At 45.3% G+C, this 22,625-nt stretch overlaps 3 protein-coding genes across 5 annotated transcripts in view; 1 reads left to right on the top strand and 2 right to left on the bottom strand.

Annotated features, from left to right (window-relative positions):
- The window catches only part of LOC140274674 (tripartite motif-containing protein 16-like), a 93,920-nt gene that overhangs the window by 48,987 nt on the left and 22,308 nt on the right, over positions 1-22,625 (bottom strand). The gene's annotated exons all lie outside the window — the stretch shown is intronic.
- On the top strand, positions 503-15,240 carry ints8 (integrator complex subunit 8). 3 transcript variants are annotated; one of them, XM_072370049.1, is made up of 28 exons: positions 503-586; positions 1,873-2,011; positions 2,104-2,278; positions 2,640-2,780; positions 3,828-3,899; positions 3,984-4,035; positions 4,110-4,289; positions 4,373-4,480; positions 4,560-4,712; positions 5,288-5,388; positions 5,613-5,754; positions 5,884-5,954; positions 6,059-6,234; positions 6,314-6,444; positions 6,528-6,638; positions 6,738-6,942; positions 7,718-7,839; positions 10,069-10,253; positions 10,344-10,377; positions 11,334-11,393; positions 11,551-11,612; positions 11,722-11,840; positions 11,994-12,097; positions 13,189-13,239; positions 13,330-13,403; positions 13,479-13,543; positions 13,644-13,687; positions 15,044-15,240. In XM_072370049.1, the coding sequence occupies exons 2-28, from the start codon at positions 1,879-1,881 to the stop codon at positions 15,158-15,160; spliced, it is 2,988 nt and encodes a 995-aa protein (XP_072226150.1). In that variant the 5' UTR covers positions 503-586; positions 1,873-1,878; the 3' UTR covers positions 15,161-15,240. The 3 variants fall into 3 exon arrangements, with proteins under 3 accessions (XP_072226150.1, XP_072226148.1, XP_072226149.1); XM_072370047.1 differs by lacking the exon at positions 503-586 and adding an exon at positions 616-794; XM_072370048.1 differs by lacking the exon at positions 503-586 and adding an exon at positions 617-794 and having other exon boundaries at positions 1,873-2,002.
- Positions 15,245-20,996, bottom strand: LOC140274676 (G1/S-specific cyclin-E2-like). Its single transcript, XM_072370050.1, has 12 exons — positions 20,906-20,996; positions 19,641-19,672; positions 19,498-19,555; positions 19,342-19,392; positions 19,132-19,259; positions 18,257-18,386; positions 17,192-17,338; positions 17,016-17,111; positions 16,800-16,934; positions 16,602-16,713; positions 16,337-16,494; positions 15,245-15,725 (listed from the first exon to the last, which is right to left on the bottom strand). Exons 2-12 carry the CDS (start codon positions 19,652-19,654, stop codon positions 15,654-15,656), a joined length of 1,101 nt encoding a protein of 366 aa, XP_072226151.1. The 5' UTR covers positions 19,655-19,672; positions 20,906-20,996; the 3' UTR covers positions 15,245-15,653.

The raw sequence follows: 22,625 nt of genomic DNA, 5'->3' as shown, positions 1-22,625 counted from the left end.
CCCAGATACTCCCAGAAAAGCATTTCATGAAGAAGACTTCTCCCCTTTTGGGGATGTCCACCACTGTTGTTGTTTGTTTTTACTCGAGGTGAGTTTAAGTTCAGAAAAATGTTTTAAAAATTTGTATTTTGTCTCAGAAAGACAGAATATGAGGCCCAGAGCTGCTGCAGCAGGTACCACGAGAGCAAATGGCATGAATGGGAGAATAAAAAGTAAATAAATGATGTGGACATAAATAAAAAGAAAGGAGTAATAATGCAAATGTTTAGTAATTTAAAATATAAATCAATTCTTTTTGGTATTTAGAGGAGAGACATCGAGTTGCTGTGAATGGTAAAACTGAGCCTAAAATCTGATGACTCTGACTGTAATTTAAGGTTTGAACGTCGGTATAAATATGCGCAACTGAAGCGCAGTTTGTGTGTCCTCGAGCACGAAGCGGAACCGGAAGTACGGACGAGATATGGCAAAGCGCAGAATGAATTATGTGAGAATCAGTCCGTGTCGCGGCTCCAGCACCTTATTTTGAGCTATTTACGCACATTTAGTCCTTTTATCCTCTGAGTGTTGATTCGGGTGTGTTCAGGTAAGACAGTTTATCACTGGGTGAACGGACGAGGTGGAAAACTTTAGCTAGTTAGCTAAAATATTAGCCGAAACATTACCGCCTCCAAGCACAACAGAGACGAGGTGGAGAGGGTACGTTCGATTTTCACCTTCGAGTGGCTCAAACCTCGGAGTGTCGTTATATTCACACGGTTCTGATGGACAATGTTGAAATCACCGCCCAGTCGGTATGTCCGAAAATTCAAATGCAATCTCTCCGATCAACTCAGTAGCTACTGATAGCTTTGACATTAAAAACATTTAAACTTAGCTTTAAATAACTGATATTTATTCATGATTTTTTTTGTTTAGAAACATTTTTCAACATGCAAGCGTGTTTTTAGCACCTAATTGTGACATTTAATGTTTTTAAAGGATTTTTTTGCAGAAAAAAGTAGCAAAACACGTAAAACTCAAATCCCCCTTATCAAAAGAAACATTTCTGTATTGACATTGTTCAAGTTACTACAGAATTAAACTTTTTTTTTTTTCAAATTATTGAAAGTAAAGTGCAATCTGTAGCTTGTTTGTGAAATCTTTTAAAATTGGTCTGTAAAAGCTTAAATTTCGTGGCTACTTTAAAATGAATGTCAGACTCGGTTATATGCGTGCATAAACATGGTGTCTGAACAGTGAATAACCAGAAAACACTTTGAAAAACAGGTAAAAATGTTTATTATAAAGTTCCCTGACATCTGCTTTGAGACTGATCCAAAGATCCACACATGAATATAATGACTGTGCTGTTGGTTTTTAAGCTTTTAAAATAAATAGAATCATAACTTACTCTAACGTGCATTACTGTATCTTTAAAAAGTCCTGGAAAAGCCTTAAAAGCACCTTATTTACGTTTATGTTTCCAGGTGGGTTGTTTATATTTCAGTTCCATTACATCATGTTTTATTTTTTAAAATATGAATTTGAATAACTGGTCAAACAAGCATTTTTGCGGCATGTTAAACCGTAAAATCAAAGTATGAGACTGACGCACAGCCCACAGTTTATTTACTAAACCTTCTGCAGTGAGTTTGTAATATAAATCTGTTGTGTAAAAGCACAGCGTGCATAAATGTTTCCGTGCACGCTGCACAAACAGGAGGACGTGTGTTGCAACCAGATGTTTTGCAATAATTTGTCAAACGCTGAGGAAAACTAATCAAAGCTGTTTTTTTTAATCATAACATCAGAACTCTGTCACAGGACCAGAGTTTGGACTTCATCACAGCCATTGAGGCTTATTTTCCTGTCTTTGTCGCTGCCCTGCAGGGGAGGATGAGTGCTGAGGCGGCGGACCGGGTGGCGGCTGTGACCAGCAGTCGGCCCAGCACGCCTCTTCAGGTCTCCTGGTTCGAGTTCCTCCTGGACGGCAGCCTGCTGGAGAAACACCTGCAGAAATGTAATTCCGGTCAGTCTTCTACGACGAGCTGTAGTCGGTTCGTGATTCCGAAACATGTCTGTGTGGCTGCCGGCCTTTAAAGCGTGAGCGTGTTCCGACAGATCCGACACCGGTGCAGCTGATCATCCAGTTCCTGGAGCAGGCGTCCAAGCCGTCGGTGAACGAACAGAATCAGGTGCAGCCGCCGGCCGACAACCGCAGGAACCGCACCCTGAAGCTGCTGGCGCTGAAAGTGGCGGCGCACATGAAGTGGGATCTGGATTCACTGGAGAAGGGGTGAGTGGAAGACCAACGGCTAATCTGGCTTCTTCAGACTAACCGATGTGATGTAATCTTGGTGTTTTTATGAGCCAGAATCAGATGGTTAACAGTGTGGTTCCTTCATGTTTTTATCAGCTGAGGGAGACATTCGGTTCTGATTTCTTTTCATTGGCTGCCGCTCAGGTTCTCTAAACTCCTCCTCTGAGTTCTTTCTCACATTTCTCACACTTTCTTTGTGCGAATTTCCCTTTAAATTCTTCCTTTCTTTGTTTTCAGCTGAAGCAGCAAAATGTTTAGTCTTTTTCAGCAGCTAAAAAACCTTAAAACTGCCCTCAGTCTGCACTTTAAACCATCTGTCCTGCTTCCTCTTGGCCAGTTTGACCATCCCAGTCGTGAACATGTTGCTGAACGAGCTCCTGTGTGTGAGTAAAGTGCCGCCGGGGGTGAAACACGTGGACCTGGACCTCTCCACCCTGCCGCCCACCACCGCCATGGCGGTCATCATCTACAACCGCTGGTGAGAAAACGGACTCAGAATGAATCGGACGAATGAAGAAGAAAATCTGACAATAATCTCCTGATATTTCCAGTAGAGACAGAAAAGTGAAAAGTCTAAAAAGCTTCTAAATGTCATTACTTTGTCGTTCAGTTTATAACAAAAAGACGAATTTAAAGGGGAACTCCGGTATTTTTAAACCTTATTTCTGGCATGAAATACGTTCATCTGCTCACTGAGAACAGTTTGGTGAAAGTCGGCGTCCTTCTGAAGATATTTAGATAACTGGAGATCCATATAACGGAGTGAACGGGGCTTAGAGGATGCAGCCTCTAAATAAGGCATTATCTGTCTTTATTTCACCAATACTTTAAGAAGAATGAATGAATGAACATGTGCTATAGCTCTGTTAGCTCATAGCTGCTGTTATGTGGCTACTTGCAGCTATAGGAGAGCTAACGGAGGGATTTCTACACAGGCACTCTACTGGGACCACTTCATCCACACGCCCCCCTGCAGCACAGTTTATTCACTCCGTGCTCTGTGACAGTCGGCTAACTTCACACAGAGTTTGCTGCTGATAGTTTTCTGCAACATGGCAGGATATTTATCAGATTTTGACGACGTGGACGACGACTTTGAGTAAAATGGACGTTCTTACCGGAGTGAATGAGCTGTGCTGCAGTAGCGGGCGTCGATGACATCATCCCAGTAGATGAGTGTGTAGAAATCCCTCTATAAGCCCCCGATAGCCGCCAATAACAACAACACAGCAGCTATGAGCTAACAGAGCTATAGCACACGTTCATTCATTCATTCTTCTTAAAGTATTGGTGAAATAAAGACAGATAGTGCCTTATTTAGAGGCTGCATCCTCTAAGCCCCGTTCTCTTCGTTATATGGATCTCCAGTTATCTAAATATCTTCCGAAGGACACCGACTTTCACCAAACTGTTCTCAGTGAGGAGATGAACGTATTTCATGCCAGAAATAAGGTTTAAAAACACCGGCGTTCCCCTTTAACGGTGACTGTGGTCTGCTTGTTTTTGTCCCGCCTGTCTGTTGAAGGGCGATCCGAACCATCGTGCTCAGCAGCTTTCCAGAGAAACAGACCAAACCAGGACCTCACCAGATGAACATGTAACTGCTTCTCCATTAATAAACCCACTCATGTTCGTCAGCTTTGATCTAAAACTGATTTCTGCCTTTTTTTTTCTCGTTGAGGTTAAACATTGTGCAGCAGGAGAAAGAAATGACTGAAAACATCCTCACTGTGGTGCGTAAATGTCCTTAAATGATGCAAATGAACAGGACTTTGATGCTGTGTAACAGCAGAAGTTTTCCCTTCAGCTGAAGGAGCAGGCGACCGACTCCATCAGCGTGCTGGAAGGAGCTCTGCGGCTGAAGAAGGACTTCTACGTTCACACCCTGCGGACTCTGGACCTGCTGGCTGCTGATGCTGCTGCCAACGGAGAAACCGAGTCCTCCACCGCGGGGCTTCGGATCAGCACCAACGAGCTGCACTGTCAGGTCGGTGTTGCGCTGCCCCTCTGGCGTTGCCTTGCTGAACTTGGCTCATGTCCTTTGCCCATAACTTGTGATTTGTGTTTCAGGTTCATTATGATTTAGGAGGTATTTTCTTCCAGCAAGGCTGCACGGACCAGCCGGCCTATGAGAAAGCTCGGGATCACTTCAGACAGACGAAGGACCTCTTAAAGAAGGTGCTGGAGCACAGCATTCGCTCCTCTCTGACCCACTAAAAGGGCTCGTGTTGCAGTGACATTGTTTTGTGTCTTTCAGCTGGACGTGACTGTGCACGTTCACCTGGATGAGAAGCGTCTGGCCGGCTACTGGAACGCCTGCAGGGCTCTGACTGGAGACTGTGACCCCGCCGACCCCCAGACAACGCATTACGACCACATCAACAGCCTCATCCGAGCTCACAACTACCAGGTCGCTGTGCAAACCAAACAAGCTCGTTTTTCCTCAATGAATGAACAGCACTGTGTAGAAGTCATGATCCAGGCCTCATTTCTCTGTATATTCACAGGGAAACGGGAAGTAGTTGCAGGGATTTATTGATCAAACGTAAATACAGTGAATAAGGCAGAAAAAGAGCTTCTGAGCAGCTTTAAAGTGAATATCTGGTCTGAGCTCCTTTATTCTCCAACACAGCCTGAACCCTCTGAGACAAGCTTTCTGTCATTTCTTTAAGGAGTCTTCAGGAATAGTTCTCCAGGCTTCTTGAAGGACATCCCAAAGCTCTTCTTTGGATGTGGGCTGCCTTTTGTTCCGTTCTCTGTCAGATGATCCCACACTGCTTCAATAATGTTGAGGTCCGGGCTCTGGGGAGGATTCATCCCTCCATAAGACCTGTTGCCACTGATTTTCAGTCCACTTCTTGTGTCATTTGGCACAGCTCAGCCTTTTCTCCCTGTTTCCCTTCCTTAAGAACCGGGAAACAGAAAGAAATCACGAGTTGCTCTTCTTTTTTTGCTGTAAAATTAACTCCTAATGTCACCTTCCAGGCCGTCATCGAAGCGTTCATCAAAGACAACACAACCCGCAGTTTACCGAACTACTTCAGACGGTCGGTTCTCAGGGAGTTCTTGTACAAAGTACAACAAGGGTGAGACCACAACACAGTTCAGACCCAGTCTAAGTCTGTATTACACTCCTCAGAGTGTAATAATGTCTCTATTTGAACCACTAATAGAGCATCTCTGTTACCAGCATCTCTGTGCAGACTGTAGAACTGAATTCCTGATCTGTTGACTCGATTTAAACGGACTGGCATCATGTTTGATTTCCATTGTTTCGAGCCAGCGCTCAATAAGCCCCGTCTTTGTGCAGGGAGTCGGGTCTGGATGAGGTTTGTCACAAGCTCTGTGTTTGCAACGCCGTCAGAGACGTCCTGGAAGGAGAAATCCTCAGCGTGCGTTTTCAGCAGCTGCTCCTCAAGCCCAGTAAACGACTGGTGGACTTCCTTTTAGAGGTATTCAAGCTCGGATCATCCTGAATGTTTTCCAGGTAGTTGGCACAGTCCGGCACGCCGACCTGCGGCAGAGAAAGGGCCGGCGTGGCGTGTTGGGTCCTTGATCAACTTGTTTTCTTTGTCCTGAAGGTGTGTGCTCGCTCTCTGGAGAGGGACTGTCCGTCGGAGACGTCCAGAAGAAGCATGGCGCGTTTCATGAGGTGAGTGACGCGTAACGGGTCTTGCTGCCAAGGCCACAGGTGCAGATAAGCATCTGAGATAGAAACCGCTCAGCTGCTGGAGTCTGAAACGTCTCGTTGTGCAGGACTCTGTGCGAAAGCCTGGAGGAGCTGCCGCTGGTGTTTGTGGTTTCCTCTCATAAACTGTTTCTGGAGCTGCTGAAGGAGGAGGAGAGGAAGGTCGTGGTGGAGCAGATGAGGAAGAGGTCGGCCACCATCAACCTCAGCGCCAAACCGCTGCCCTCCTTCTACGACATCCCGGGTACGGCGCACACCGCTGCTCGGCCATGCCTTTCTGCTTAGAGATGAAGCTGTTCACATTGTGACTTTCGCCTCCACAGCTTCGGCCAGTGTGAACATCGGGCAGCTGGAGCAGCAGCTCATCCTTTCTCTGGATCCTCGCCGGGTCCGACAGATCCTGATCGAGCTCCACGGCATTGCAGAGCGACCCTTCTGGAGAGTGAACAGCAAGGTCCAACTGCACTGGAAGAGGAAAAACAAGCATCCAATGAAAGATGAGCCATGTTCCTAATGATCTAACGTCTGTGTGTGCAGTGGGAGGTTCCTCCAGACTACATCAACGTGATCCTCGGCATTAAAGACAACCTGACCAAAGACCTGGTGTATATCCTCATGGCCAAAGGACTCCACTGCATTCTGATCAAGGTCTGATGACCCCATCAGGGCCCGAGGAGCTGTGCTTAAAGCTGAGAGTTGAATCCAAACCGTGAGCTTGTAAGTGAAGATGCTTTTGTGTTTCCTCAGGACTTCATCCACGCTCGGCAGCTTTTCTCAGCCTGCCTGGAGCTCGTCACGGAGTTCTCCCCGAAGCTGAGGCAGGTGATGCTGAACGAGATGCTGCTGCTCGAAGTCCGCGCCCACGAGACGATGACGACCGAGGGCAGCAAGGAGCGACCGCCGTCCGACCTGGTCAGCAGGGTCCGAGGATACCTGGAGATGAGGATTCACGGTGGGTCAACTTCTGCTTTTATCTGTCTTTCATCAAACCAGAGAAGAAAAACGTGGGCTGAGCAGAACCTTTTCATTCCTCTGAGAGTTTAGCTTGACAGAAACAAACGGTTCGCTCCTTCCTGTCTGTCTTCTGTACAGCGTTGCTGCCGCTTTGTGTGAATGAGTTCACGTTTGATCGGATTGATGCACAGCGGGTAAAATCCAGCCATAAAACTGAAGCAACGCGTTTGAAACCTCAAAGTAACCTGATGGACGTTGTTCCAACAGTTTACAAAAAGGTTCAGATCACCCTGTTAGATATTAAAGCTAAAAACATCATTAAATAGAAGCGTTTTCACAGACTGCATCATTTAGCCGGCAGTGGTGCCTGATCTTCCTCATATTACCTGATGTGATAAATACTTTGCTTTTGATTGGCTCCTCGTGTGAGCGAATCGGATCTTCCACATCATGACTGCAGCTGAAAGGAAGTGTTTGTCTTTGTCTCACATGGACAGACTGAGTATTATGAAGTGTTTCCTTTAGAAAGAGACCAAATCACAGCTTTTCCTCCCAATGCAAGCTGGAAACCTTCATTTTAAAGAAGGCATTAAAATCCTTCTGGAAGTCTTTGGTTTATTCATCCTGCAGAGAAATGAGTCGTAACTTATGGAGCACAAAGACTGCCCCTGATGTTTAAATATTTCACTTATTTAGCTGAAACAACGGTAATAACACAGATTATTCAGCTCGTGGAGTCGCAGACTGAAGGGCGTCCTGGTGTTTGTCTCCAGATGTGCCTCTGCGTCAGGTGGTGGGAGAGGAGTGTGTCGCCTTCATGCTGAACTGGAGAGAAAACGACTACCTGACTCTGCAGGTGCCGTCGTCTCTGGTGATGAACAACCCGTACGTCAAGGTAACGTCTGCTTTTCACCTTAATGCCTCAAAGAAGGCTGTTAATCACTCTAATGTTCCTGCGCTGCTGTCTCTGAAGGCAGTCCTCTCGTGCACGCTCTCATGATCCGATCAGCTGCAGCCTGAGAAACTGTATCAGGTGGAATAATCAATAAAAAGTGCTCTGTGGTCCGTTTCCCTCTCGTGCTGCTTGGTGTTTGCAGATGAAGTGCAGAAGTGTAACGTTCTTGCATGTTTGCTGCACGTTTTCATTGGGTTCACTGACTTCCTGCCACAATCAACAACATGTGTTTGGGTTCAACTGGTGACTCCTGCGCCGTGGGCCACCTGTGCATCGATAAAAGGGCTAAAAAAGGAAAGAAAGTGAATAAAAACCTTCAAGAATTATCAGAAAATGGTGCCAGTTTTATAGCTGGACCGTGTTTAAGTTACTTTTTTCCTTTATTTAATGCTCAAAATGACTGAAATATGTAAATATTTTGTTATTTCCAGTAAAGAGTGAAGCTCATCTGAAAGATCATCGACTTACCTTTAGTTAGACTTAAATTAGTTTGCAGCTCTTTTTTGGCCCTCCTGTCATTTTGTGTTCTTCATCTCTTTTTAAATGTCTATTTGGATGATTTCCTCATCGACTCTGGAGAGATTAGCTGGCTTAGTTTCTTGGTGTCAGAAGGCTTTCTTTCATCACCATAAAAGCTAAGGACATGTCCATTGGTCTCCTCAGCTAAATATCCGGGTACCTTGATAACCGGCTTAAATTTGACTTGAACGCTGCTTCTGTGAGGAAGAGAGACCAAATTCTAGGTGGTTAAAACACTGATGACCTTGTTTTACAGAGCTTTTATGGAGTCTGTTCTGACTTTTTCTGTCATCTGCTGGTGCGGTAATCTTACTCCATCCATCCACCTATCTGAGGTTGGGTTACAAATGAAACAGGATCAGGAGGGAATCCGAGACATCCCTCTCCCCAGCGACACTCTCCAGCTCCTCCTGGGGGTCCCGAGGCGTTCCCAGACCAGATGGGATATATAATCCCTCCAGTGAGTTCTGGTTCTGACCCGGGGCCTCCTCCCAGGAGGCATCCTGACCAGAGGAACCACCTCAGCTGACTCCTTTCTATGTGGAGGAGCAGCGGCTCTACTCCGAGCTCCCCCCGGATAGTAGAGCTCCTCCCCCTGGATGGTAGAGCTCCTCCTACCGGATGATGGAGCTCCTCCCCCTGGATGGTAGAGCTCCTCCTACCGGATGGTGGAGCTCCTCCCCCCCGGATGATGGAGCTCCTCCCCCTGGATGGTAGAGCTCCTCCTACCGGATGATGGAGCTCCTCCCCCTGGATGGTAGAGCTCCTCCTACCGGATGGTGGAGCTCCTCCCCCTGGATGGTAGAGCTCCTCCTACCGGATGGTGGAGCTCCTCCCCCCCGGATGGTGGAGCTCCTCCCTCTATCTCTAAGGCTGAGCCCCGCCCCCCTCTGAAGGAAACTCATCTCAGCCGCTTGTATCCATGACCTCATCCTTTGGGTCAGAACCCAGATCTGTGAGCACAGGTGAGGGTTGGAACAAAGATGGAGCAGGAACCTGAAAGCTTCTCCTTCCGGCTCAGCTTCACCAAACGGACCGGAGCAGCGCCCTCATTACTGCTGACGAAGCCCCGATCCATCTGTCCATCTCTGACTCCAACTCTCCATCACTGAGAACCAGGTCCAGAGATGCTGAAACTCCTCCTGCTGAGGCAGAGACTCATCCCGACCCGGAGGTTCAGAACCACGGCCTCAGATCTGGAGGAGCTGACTTTCATCCCGGCTGCTTCACACTCAGCTGTGAGCTGAAGGTCAACAGAACCACATCATCTGCAGAAAGCAGAGCTGAAACCCTGAGGTTCAGAACCAGACGCCCTCCTCCCCCCGACTCCACCTCCAGATCCTGTCCATGAAAACCACAAACAGGATCTGTGACGAGGAGCAGCCCTGATGGAGTCCAACACGCACCGTAAACCAGAACCAATTGGTACCAAGAATGTGGACACGTCTCTAACTGTGGTTCTACTGGGACTGAACAGCCCAAAAAGCCACTCTGTACCCTGTACTCCTCTCACAGAATCCCTCGGAAACAAAAAAAATAAATCCCACAGTTTTTAATGCATTCATATTCTCATCATTCTGTTGGACACATCTGCAGGTCCAAGCCTCTGATGGTGGATCTGCTCTGCTGTCTTTCACCTTCCCTCCTCAGATCGGCCAACTCCTGGCCTCCACGTGCAAAGAGCTCCCGGGTCCTAAAGAGAGTCGGCGCACCGCCAAGGAGCTGTGGGACGTGGCGGTTCAGATCTGCAGCGTCTCCATCCAGCACAAGAGGAGCAGCGACGGCCGGGTGGGCCTCATTAAACAGAGAGAGTCCTCCCTGGGCATCCTGCACCGGTTTGTCACAAACGTCACTGAACAATGAGCACTTTCACAGCCTTCTGATGTATCCTGCTAATCCTGTCGTCTTTCATTGTTCCAACCCAGGAGCAAATTCATCACGTTCCTTAAGAAACTTAGAGTAAGTAACGACAAGATGAACTTAAAGGGGAACTCCGGGATTTTTAAACCTTATTTCTGGCATGAAATACGTTCATCTGCTCACCAAGAACAGTTTGGTGAAAGTCGGCGTCCTTCGGAAGATATTTAGATAACTGGAGATCCATATAACGGAGTGAACGGGGCTTAGAGGATGCAGCCTCTAAATAAGGCATTATCTGTCTTTATTTCACCTTTAAGAAGAATGAATGAATGAACGTGTGCTATAGCTCTGTTAGCTCATAGCTCTGTTAGCTCGTAGCTCTGTTAGCTCATAGCTGCTGTTATGTGGCTACTTGCAGCTATGGGAGAGCTAACGGAGGGATTTCTACACAGGCACTCTACTGGGACCACTTCATCCACACGCCCCCCTGCAGCACAGTTTATTCACTCCGGTAAGAACGTCCATCTTACTCAAAGTCGTCGTCCACATCGTCAAAATCTGATAAATATCCTGCCATGTTGCACAAAACTATCAGCAGCAAACTCTGTGTGAAGTTAGCCGACTGTCACAGAGCACAGAGTGAATAAACTGTGCTGCAGGGGGGCGTGTGGATGAAGTGGTCCCAGTAGAGTGCCTGTGTAGAAATCCCTCCGTTAGCTCTCCTATAGCTGCAAGTAGCCACATAACAGCAGCTATGAGCTAACAGAGCTATAGCACACGTTCATTCATTCATTCTTCTTAAAGTATTGGTGAAATAAAGACAGATAATGCCTTATTTAGAGGCTGCATCCTCTAAGCCCCGTTCACTCCGTTATATGGATCTCCAGTTATCTAAATATCTTCCGAAGGACGCCGACTTTCACCAAACTGTTCTCGGTGAGCAGATGAACGTATTTTATGCCAGAAATAAGGTTTAAAAACACCGGAGTTCCCCTTTAACAGCAAAAATATTTAAAACGTTCTTTTTCACGAAGGTTTCATCTTATTTCTCACAGGAGCCGCTGGTGCTGACGACGCTCATCTCTCTGTTTGTGAGGCTGCACAGTATCGTCAGGGTACGTCCACAAAGCCTCATTTCTTTAAAAACATTCCATAGCTTAACTCTCAGGGAAGGATTAAATATTTCCCCTGGTTTCTAATGGAAATGTGACTGTTTTGTGGTTCATTTAAAGCTAAAATGGAAGCGTGAGTCAAAGTTTTCTTCCCCTTCAGGATGACATTGTGAATGAAGTGACGGCAGAGCACCTCTCCATCTGGCCGTCCACTCTACCAAAGTAAAGTCGTCTTCATGCCCGTTTCGAACAGAAACTAGTCTCGGCTCGTCTTAATTCAATAGCTTTCCATTTTAACCCGTCCCTCGTAAATGTTTCGTGTGTCGAGCAGCATTCAGGCCGTGGATGTGGAGGCTGTGGCCATCACTGTCAAAGAGCTGGTGTCCTACGCTCTCACACTCAACCCCAACAACCAGTCGTGGCTCATCACACAGGCGGACATCTACTTCGGTACGTGTGTCTGGTTCTGCATTTAAACCTCCGTAAAGAGCTAAATTAAAGCTTTTTTTTAATAGTTTTTAGTGGTTTTTGACTCTTATTTTGAAGGAACATCCAAACGGTTGCCTGTAGTTGGTTAAAACTCTCTTTTGTTCTCTTTTGTAGTGACCAATCAGTACTCTGCGGCACTGAACTTTTACCTCCAGGCTGGAGCCGTGTGCTCAGACTTCTTCACCAAGCCGGTTCCCCCCGACGTCTACACGGACCAGGTGATTCATTTCGATGAAGTTTGATTAATCCCCAAAGACAGTTCTGCAGTTTCAGTGTGAATTATTATCAAAGATCAGCTGCTGTTACAGAAAGATAATGAAATAAAATATAAACCAGCTGAAGTGCAGCAGAGAGGAAGGTGTGATAGAAACCTTCAGAGGTCTCCATCAGTGGGTTGGGCTGCTGTTTCTGTAGCTTAGCAACAACTCGGCTGATGATGTCACATACAGCGTCAGCAGGTAACTCAGGTGAACTCTCAGCAGACAACATGGACAGAAACTCACAGCCAGCAGCTCAACATCTGGGCTGCAGAGACGCTCCAGGATTCCACCATCTGTTGTTAACCAGCTCTGTGATCCTCCTCCTTTACTGTTAGCGCTCTGTCTGCAGTCTCTGTCTGCCCGGATAGTCTTAAAGCTGAGCAGAGAGCTGTTAGAGTTGTTCCTGCAGCCAGGTCTCTGCCTGATATTCCTGCTGTGTCCTCATCAGGGCTCCAAGCTCCTCCATTTCATCCACCAGAGATCTCACATTTCCCCTGATGATCGAATGATTTCCTCCTCCTTTTCCTCCATTTTGTTCCTGCTCTGCATCCCAGACGCCTCCTCTTCTACTAACTTTGATTTAGCATCTTATTCCGGCAGCACATCCTCCAAACCAGCACAGAAAATGTTTCAGGAATCTGTGTTTTCACAGAAAAAAATGCAAAGAAAGACAGAATTTCCAGAACCGCCTTTTGGGCGGCGCCGTTCTGGAAAGATAAAACACACGGGACGGATGCTTCTGAACCAAGAAAACATCCCACCTGAACACAAAGAGCCCATCCCCATAGACTTAGTTCAGAGAGTGAATCGTGAGCCTTTAACCAACCTGAACCAGATTCTGGTGCTGGTTCTGACTTGGTTTAACTTGGTTAAGAATCAGAGCTGTGTTGTATTTTTCTGTTTATACCTAAAGTTGCTCTTTGAGTCATTCTGGAACCAGTTTTTCTGACCCAGAAGTGGTTCTGAAGCCGTCTTTTGGCCCGACGACTTCTGACTTGGTTCTACTCTTGAAAGTGACTGTCTTCCCTAATGACTCCTGTCACCTGCAGGTCCTGAAGCGGATGATCAAGTGCTGTTCGATGATGAACTGCCACACACAGGTCAGAGGTCAAACCAGTCTTCATAGAATCTGCAGTAACTGGTCCAGACTTCACAGAATGTGTTATTCCGGGCTGTCTGATTTTCTTCAGGTTGCCGTTTTGTGCCAGTTTCTGAGAGAAGTCGACTACATGACGGCATTCAAAGCTCTTCAGGAGCAGAACAGGTGCGACTCGGGTGGAGACGCCGCATTATGCGACTGTCACAGCCACTGCTAACCTGATGTGTAATGTCTCCGCAGCCATGACGCCATGGACTCATTTTACGACTACATCTGGGACGTCACCATCCTGGAATACCTCACTCGTATCCTCTCTGTCGGCTCCGTTGGTTTTCATTACTTCCACCTCGTCTCTTTCCACTCAAACTTGTTCTCCACAGCTCTTCTTCCTTAGCGTGTGCTCAGATATTCACCACAAACGGGGCGAGACTGAGAAGAGACAAATAGCGGTAAGTCTGTAAAGCTTTTAGGTTCGTAACATCGGGAGTTTGATTTGAGTTTTTAGTTCCTAAGCAACACAACTCTTAAAAAGAGGCTTTCAGTGACATTTAACAGTAGCAGAGCAGAGCGAAACATGCTGAAGTTGCACGGAAAGTGACAGAAATCAACAAGAAATGTTAAAATACGGCAAGAGCGATTAAAGAGCGCGTTAATTCCAACTCAAAGGGTCTGAAATGCGACGGGGTGGACGCGCTCTCCAGTGATTGGTTCAGAATCATCAAGATCCGTGCTTTTAACTGATTATAATAGAGATATAAAAAATCATTCAGTCCAGTTTTACTGCATGGCAACTGGTTCCACATTTAACGAGCCGTTCTCATTTTCATTTCTAAACTACGTCACCCCTTAAGTTGGCTCCGCCTCCTCTGCTAAGCCCCGCCCACTCACATCCACCCTGCTGGACGGATGAAGCCAGCTTCTGGTGGAAATGTTCTGCTGTCAGCTGTACTGAGGAGCATGCATCTTCCATCCAGCAGCAGCCTCAGAGGATATAAGAGCCCAGTGGATAAACTATATCTGAGGCTAATGTTCCAGCAGAGTTAGCTAAAGAATGAATGTGCAGCGAACACTTTTCATCCCACTGTTTTAACAACTTGGTCCAGTTCAACGCTGGACTGAAGGAACTGAGCCACAAAGAGGATCAGTTCCAGCTCTCAGAGCCTGAACTTCAGAGCAGGGAAATGGAAGCATCTGAGAAATAACTCCTCATGGTTTATTTACTGATTTATTTCTTCCTTTAGCAGCAGCTAACGCTAACAGCTTAGCTAATGAAATAACTCCTCATGGTTTATTTACTGATTTATTTCTTCCTTTAGCAGCAGCTAACGCTAACAGCTTAGCTAAAGAAGATGACGTACACCAACCTCTGAGGAGTTACTGCTGTTCCTTTCTGAAAGATTAACATTATTGTTCCCACATTACTTTGTTAGCTGAAGCTTTCTAGTTGAACGGTTCCGTTCTGTAACTCAGACAACCTGCAGCTGTGTTTAAGGTGTGTTTTTTATCCTTTACCTCTCCAGTAGACTGGTTCAAACTGATGTAATTGCACAGTTTGATCAGAGAAAGTCCCTTTCTGTGACTCCACCCTGAAAGCAAACTGTTAAAGGTGTTAAACAGGGCTGAGATAAGAGCCGCTGAGCTTAAATCAGCAGGTATTTTAACCTGAGGCTGTCTCATACATCCCAATAAGACCTTTGAAGCAGTTCACTTGAGTTCATTAGTTAATTACTGCTTAATAATCGGTGTTTAAAGCCTTCAAACAGATGAAGAAGCAGTAAGAAAATCAAAGTGTGCCACCTCTGCAGATGAAGGCGATCGGACAGACGGAGCTGAACACCAGCAACCCGGAGGAGGTTCTGCAGCTGGCTGCACAGAAGAGGAAGAAGAGGTTCCTGCAGGCCATGGCCAAACTCTACTTCTAGCAAACAAGAGGCACAGCTGGACTCCGACGGGTGGGATGTACATTTTATTTTGTGGTAGAAAATAAACTTCTAAATAAATACATTTTGCACTCGTAATTCTTAAAAAAAAAAAAAAAACACCCTGAGTTACAAAGATGGAACAGAAGAGAATGCACGTTGTTCAGGGTTGTACATGCAGCGCATCCCCACACTGAACATCACAATTTATCAGTTTCATTTCACAGTTTAAGTGAGTTCAACTTAATCCTGGATTTAAAGGGTCTCTGCAGTGGGCTACGAACATATTTAATATGCTAAAGAGAGAAAACGATTGCACGTGACATCATTTCTTTGAAATGAAAATTTACATCAAACATTTTTATTCTTTTTTTCTCTCCCTTAAATCGCTAAAAAGCTAAAAACATTAAGACGAGAAGCTTTGGCTGAAAGCAGAGTCTAAAATGCAGGAATGTTTGTCCCAGTTAATGCTTCCAGATTTCACACCGACGGTCCTCTACTCTCTGCTGCTTTTCTCTGTGCTGTTGGGAGGAGTCGGGAAGTTTACTGCAGTTTGAGCCGCATCCTCCTGATGACAGAGAAAAGTTGAAGGTAAAGGAATAATGGCGTTTATGCGTGTGACAGTCGGACTAAATGCGATTCTTTAAAGTTCCATTTACATTAATCTTAATAATCAAACTGACTTTGGGTTGTTTTGGGGGGAGAATACAGACGATTTGGTCCAAACTGTCCCTGAGTTCAACCTAAATCTGACTTCAGTTGCACATAAAGCTCTGAAACTTTCCCCTTTAAGAATATTTAGCTCTAAAACTATCACATTTTTTATCGTTGATTAAATCGACTCGGAGTCAGGAGGAGCAGATCTTTACCCTCGAGTTTACTTATGCACTCAAAACTTAAGAGATTAAAGAAAAATACTGATTAAATCAACCCACAAAGACGCACATTTATCATAAACCAAAACCTTGTGTAGATAAAGTGGTGAAAAAGGTTTTGGTCTAATAAAAGCACTGCGTTGCTGTTATTAATATTTCCACCTGAAAAAGAAGTCCTCTTCCTCTCACTTATTTATTCTCCGTGTGACTTTGTTCATTTATAATTGAAATTTCTTTAGTTTTTCTGGAGAAAAAGTTGGATATTTCTGTAACTGCGAGGTTTTAAAAGGAATGAGCGACTCACCAGCATGGTCATGTAGTCCGTGTGCGTCTGGATGTTGTGTCTGTCCTCCATCTTTATCTTTTCGAAGCCCCTCAGCGTTGCGTTGCCAAAGCGGCCGACCGACTCCACAAAGGGGGCCATCCAGGTGACACAAGGCTGCAGGTCGTCCTTAGAGAGGCCTGGAAAACAAAGACAGGCCCACTGAACAGCCCGGCTTTGCCTCAGAGCGGTGGATTTAACGCTATAGTATGCTCCAGAAAATGGAGATTTAAAGTTCAGATCCTACCTGAAACCTTTTGGACCGTTTCCAGTTGGATGAAGTGGGACAGGACCGAAGCAGCCAACACGCGATACTGGAAATCCAACGAGTTTATGTTGAGAACGCACAGATCTAACAGCTGGAAAACACAACAGATGTGCTGTTCACTAACGCCGAAAAAGACTCAAACGTGATGTTTACTCAGGAGCTGAATCCCACACATACTCGAGTCATCAGTAAGTAATCCTCCTCTGGAAACCGCCGCTCCAGCAGCTCCGAGTCGGAGCTCACGGATGCCGTCTGGAAGTAGAGATTCAACCAGGAAGCGGCGGTCTCAGGACACAGGTTCCAGTGAAGTGCCTGTGAACACGAAGAGGAAAGAACTCTGTAAAAACCAAAGCCTTTAACATGTAAACGCACTAAATCAGCCCAAAGCGCTACCTTCAGAACGATCAGCTCCATCTGAAGGATCTCTTCTTCGTAGTAGGTCCCTGCGGTCACGTCGGCCATGTGGGCGAGCTTCGGAGGACAGGCTTCCTGCAACAGCCCCAAAACGCTTTGAGTCACAGCAGAAACCCTCAGACCCCCCCCCCCCTCGTGTCCTCTTTCTTCTTTACCTCCATCTTTGATGCTATAAAAAGACAAGTGATCCCGATCAGCTGCAGCAAGTTCTTCTCAACGTTGTTCTGCGTCAGCATGAAGCGGTCGAAGTAGTCCTGAGCCAAGTAGAAGGTCTGCCGGTGGAGAGCGTAGGCCTCACTCACCTGGTGAGGAGGGACAAGGCTTTAGTTTTCACCACCAAAATGGAAGAGACGAGCAAAGAAAGCCTCAGAGGGGGCGAGTTCAGTGAGTGGTGGGGTTTAAGCTCGAGTCTGCATTCAGGTGAGAATGTGGCCACAGACCGTCTCAAGGTGATCTCAATGTGTGCCGAGTGCGTTTAAAAGCTGTTCTACGCTGACGGATCGAATCAGAAACAAGGCTCCGCACGATTCAGTTCTGATCTCTGCAGACGACAGAATAATGCTCCCCACACACCAGAAGACTGTCAGCTCACATCTAAAGACTCGTGTTTAGGGGTTTTAGTCCCAGACCAGCCTCAGACTAAAGATTTTACAAAGACTGTGAATCTTGTCACTATTTACAAGACTACAACTAGATTTTTTTAGATTTCTTTTCTCCCATCATGCAATTTTTTCCCATCATGCTCAGCAGAAGTTTTACTAAAATGGAGCAGAAGCAGCTTTTAGCTGCAGCTGCTCTGGTCTGTGCAGTGGTTTGTAGTGAAAAACCCAACAAAAAGAGGAGAAAACGCCACAGAATATGGGCACGGACAGTCCATTTTCACCTGCTGGTCGCTCGTTCTTCTACGTCCGCCGACATGTTTGTTGTTGACTGTCTGCTTTCCTGTTTCTGATGTTATCAGAGCTCATCTATTGGCTGTTGATTGTGTTTCTGCGATAATATTAAACACGTTTGATATGAGCCCAAGACGAGGGAGAGACTGGTACGAAACGCGGTCGCAGACTGCAGATTACCGCCTTAAACTTAACGCAGATTACCGCCTTAAACTTAACGATCCAGATGACGGGAGCGCGCCGAGACTCCAGTTGGACTCCTAAAGACTCAGTTTTTAGTCTGGGACTGTGGAAACTGTGGAAACCCAGCAGAAGACGAAGACGTACCTCTATTAACCAGTCGAGGAGGATTGATCTCATCTTGGGTTGTATGCTGGGGTGTCTCTGCATGAACCCTTTGCTGCGTCTGTTATTCTGCTCCCTGCTGACCATCTTCGCCCAAACGTCTTCAGAGGATCTGCAACACGAGGAGAAAGAAAGCTGAAACGCTTCATCTGCAGCTCCTGTCAGGTAAAAAGGTTCTTTACTCAAATATGACCATGCACTGCTTTTTCTTTGGCTTCAGTTACAGTAAATGGAACATTTGCAGCTTTTGGACGATTTGTGACATCATCACGTACTGCAGGGTGTCGTGATGGGAACTCAGAGCTCTGAGGGCAGCAGCGAAGCCCATCAGTGCAGACCAGAGCCGATAAATAGCTGGTTTAAACGCCAGATGTTAGCAGGCGTTTGGGGGCTTTTTGACCAGAGTAAAAACAACTTTAAGAAGCTGGACTCACTTGACAAATTGAAGCACATTTTGAACAGATTAGAGGCAGAAACATTAGGCTGTAGATCTGTTCAAATGGCTCATTTTCACCGGTTTCTGATGATGTGACAAGATGCTCTTTCTTTAATTCTGATGGTTTGGTTGATCATTTCCTAACATGCTTACATTCAGTGTGTTATTGTAACTCTAAGCTGCTTCCTGTTTAGCTCGGGATACTCTTAGAAAAGAGATTTTAAATCCAGAGAGTCTCGTCTCCAGGTTAAATAAAGCACGGCCGCCTGCTAAGTAATGGCGGTGGAAACTGCCCGACTGCAGGTAATCCAGCTGCTGGGATCATGCCTCGGCTCCTTAGCTCGAACCAGACCCCTCCTGAGTATTTCCAGGGATGTGATCTCTGCTTTTCATGAATGAAAATGACTTCTGTCACACTCACCCAAGATGAGGCAGAAGAGACGGTTGAATGGTGGAATCTGTGGGCTCGCGGCGGTTGGTCGTGACGCCCCTTTCAGGCGTCTCGGTAGGGACAAAAGGCTTCGGGACTCCTTCAAGTCGCAGTTGATTCTGAAATTAAATTAAAATCAAAGGTGTTTTAGCTTTAATTTCAGCATAACTGATGTTTCTGACGTGTTGATGCAGGCTTCACCTTCTCACACTCCAGCTTTGACAGCGGCTGAAGCTTCCTCCTGTTGCGTTGCTGCAAAATATTAAAAAAATTAAAATATTAGCTGCGTGTGACTGAATCCACAAGATTCGATTAAAAGCCATGAAATACACTCTTGAATGAATGTTCATCTCTTACTTTAGTTATTTTGCTTTTCTGTCCAGATGGATTTTCAGAGGTTTTCTGCAGGTGACCACTGCAAAGACGTGTCAATAAGCTCAGCAACGAGTCATCGACACAATCAACAGTCATCACACAGTAATATCTGAAGATTATATTACCTTCGTCTTGTCATGGTTTCGGCCGCGTTTATCTAAAGAAGAGGAAACATCGGTGTTAATGAACCACAAAACCAGGAAGTTGGCCCTCTAATGGAAATAACAGGCGTCAGCCAGCAGCTGTCTTTGATCAGATAAAAACAGGAAAGAATTCAAGTATCATCACACAATTAATTTAACATGTATAATGTTCAAAGATTTCTAAAAACTGATTCAAAGCAGCTTTATTTCTGCCTTTTGTTCCGTTCTCTGTCAGATGATCCCACACTGCTTCAATAATGTTGAGGTCCGGGCTCTGGGGAGGATTCATCCCTCCATAAGACCTGTTGCCACTGATTTTCAGTCCACTTCTTGTGTCATTTGGCACAGCTCAGCCTTTTCTCCCTGTTCCCCTTCCTTAAGAACGGCTTCTTGACAGCCACCCTTCCATGGAGACCATTTCTGATGAGGCTTGGGCCAACAGTAGATGGATCAGCTGAAGGTCCAGATGCATCTCTCAGGTCCTGTCAGGTCACAGCTGGATTTTTTCCTCTTTCTTAAGGACATCACTTTCAGATCCTGTTCATCTGCTGGAGATAGTTTTTTAGGCCTGACACTTCTTCTTTTGTCCTCCACTTGTCCAGTTTCCTCAAATGTTTTAAGGACACACTGCACACCATGCTGAGATATGCCAAGTTTTCAGCTAACAGCTCTTTGGGAATCACCTTGTTGCTGCAGAAATCCTATTTTCTGTCTGTCAAACCGTGAATTCACCACCAGTGCCAGGCTTAATGTGGCTGTAGCTGTTAGCTGCTTTAAGTGGCTAAATCTGGTACTTAACACAGTACTTTCATATCCACACAAATCCATCCCGTTTCAGAAAAGTTAATCATGTTACTGTACGTCTCAGGATTAATCATAAGCGATGAATCGACCACCACAAAGTGCATTTAATCACATAAAAGTGAACAGAAACAGCACAAAAAGGCGGTGGAACATCTGGAAGGGCTCCGTCAGCAGCAGCGACACAAAGTTCCAGGGAGCAAACACTGTAAATCTCACACTAATCAGTTTATCAGTTAAACCTCCGGCTGGTGTTTGGCAGTTTGATCAGAAAACGTTAAACGCTAAATCTTCGTGTTCACAAAGAACTCTCCACAGCCGGGTAATGTTAGCAGAACACAACAACGAGTCGGAAATAACCGACTTTACTAATTTATCAGCAAAACAACTCACAAACAAGTTGACGTAGACTTTTGGGATGCTCGTTAACTCAACATCCAGCTTACCTTCTGTAAGAATCCGAGCAAAAATGACACCAAAAATACTCCGATTAAACCTCTTGATTACAGTTGGCGCTCGCGCCAATGAAGACTTGAGTGCGACACATTGCGCATGTCAATACCCTCGCTTTGGTTTAAATCGCTTTCCTGCTAACAGCGGTTTTATGCTAGCGACAACATAAAGACTTTATTGTACGAAGGCGAAGACCGAGAACTTAGATACTTCAGTTAAATATACATATATGTATTCACTGTTCCTAAAGATGACTGAAACACACATAAAAGTACACTAATGTGTCGTCTTTTCCTTCTTCTCACAGTTAAATCTTCCCGTTTTAATGGAATGGGCGGGGCTACACGTCAGGGCAACCAATAGGAGAAGGAGGGAATTTAGCGCGTGCTTCTGCAGTAGGATGTAAACAAAGCTTTTTTTTCTTTAAATTAAACTTTATTAACACCACTTTAAACAGGAAGTAAGAACGAACATTTTCGTGAGGACAAAAATTAAGAAATCTCCCCTGAAAAGTCTTAAATAAAAAGGCTTGTTTACGTTTTAGAAGATGTAATAATATTATTAATACAGTGATAAGACAGAGTGGACTTAGTGACGGGCAAAGCGGAGTTTTGTGAAACACTGACGCTGTTTCGAAACAATCTGAAACCACCGTCTCTATGGTGACATCTACTGGCAATTTTTGACATAATAACGTCTTGATTAAGTTCAAGTTGTGGTGTTTTTATTATAATTCTTATTTATGAGGTTATTTCTGCTCAGTATTTCAGTTCTTTGTCTGAGATGTGACCGTTAGGAGGATAATCTCTTGATAATGAAGGTTATGCCTTGTAGGTCATGTCTTATTCACAGCAGAATGAGTTATTGGAGCTAATCATGCTAAATGAAAATTAATAAGAGTGAATTAAGAATCAGGGTCTCAGAATTGTTACATATAAATAAAGTATTTTTCTATTCTATTTCTATTTTGCCATCAGGCAATCGGGAACAAATGAACGCATTCATTGTTTTCAATAATATGTCATTTGTGATCAGTTAGATGTACATTGTTATCAATGCAGCCGACCTAATTGTACAGCTGGCACTTGTTTTGCACATTTAATCTCCTTTGTGAGCTTGTTCTGTAGCATTCTCTATAGTGAGAAATGTTTTGTTGCCAACAGTCTCTGTTCCTCTGATAGTTCTGTTTTTTTTTAGCCAGTTTGAATGGCTGTGGAAAGGCAAACCTTTGCAGCATGTCAGCAGGGCTGTTCCGTCTGGTCTCTACTTCCTGTATTAGTTTCTGTGCAGGTCTTCTCATCAAGCCCGGAATCTCAGTGAGTTTATCGTTGGATCTGAATAATCCAGCTATCTGTCTTGCTTTCTTAAGGATGTCATCGATCATAGGTGTTTGTTCAAGGGCGTCCTCACAATGAGTTTCAGACTGTGGGTGAAACAGGGTACATGGCAGAGATTCAGGAGCTGGGCACTTGAGACCATGTTGGCTGCATTATCAGGTACTAGGCATTATACTTTTGACATAATACCCCACTTAGCCATGAGCACACTTTTTGCCTCATGATATGCTGGGCTGTGTGGGACTGGTAATACCTGGTGACTCCAGCTATAACAGCTGCCATTTTTGCTTCTGGACAAAAACCTGTGCAGCCTATGGTGCTTTGAACTACATTTCGGAGCAGTGTTTAGAAACTTCAGGCTTTGGGAGTTTGAAAC

This window comes from Leuresthes tenuis, unplaced genomic scaffold (genome assembly GCF_036924035.1).
Source record: "Leuresthes tenuis unplaced genomic scaffold, fLeuTen1.0.hap1 SCAF_18, whole genome shotgun sequence".
Classification (NCBI taxonomy): Eukaryota; Metazoa; Chordata; class Actinopteri; order Atheriniformes; family Atherinopsidae; genus Leuresthes; species Leuresthes tenuis.
The sequence above is the reverse complement of the archived record's forward strand: the minus strand, read 5'-3'. Positions and strand labels throughout refer to the sequence as shown.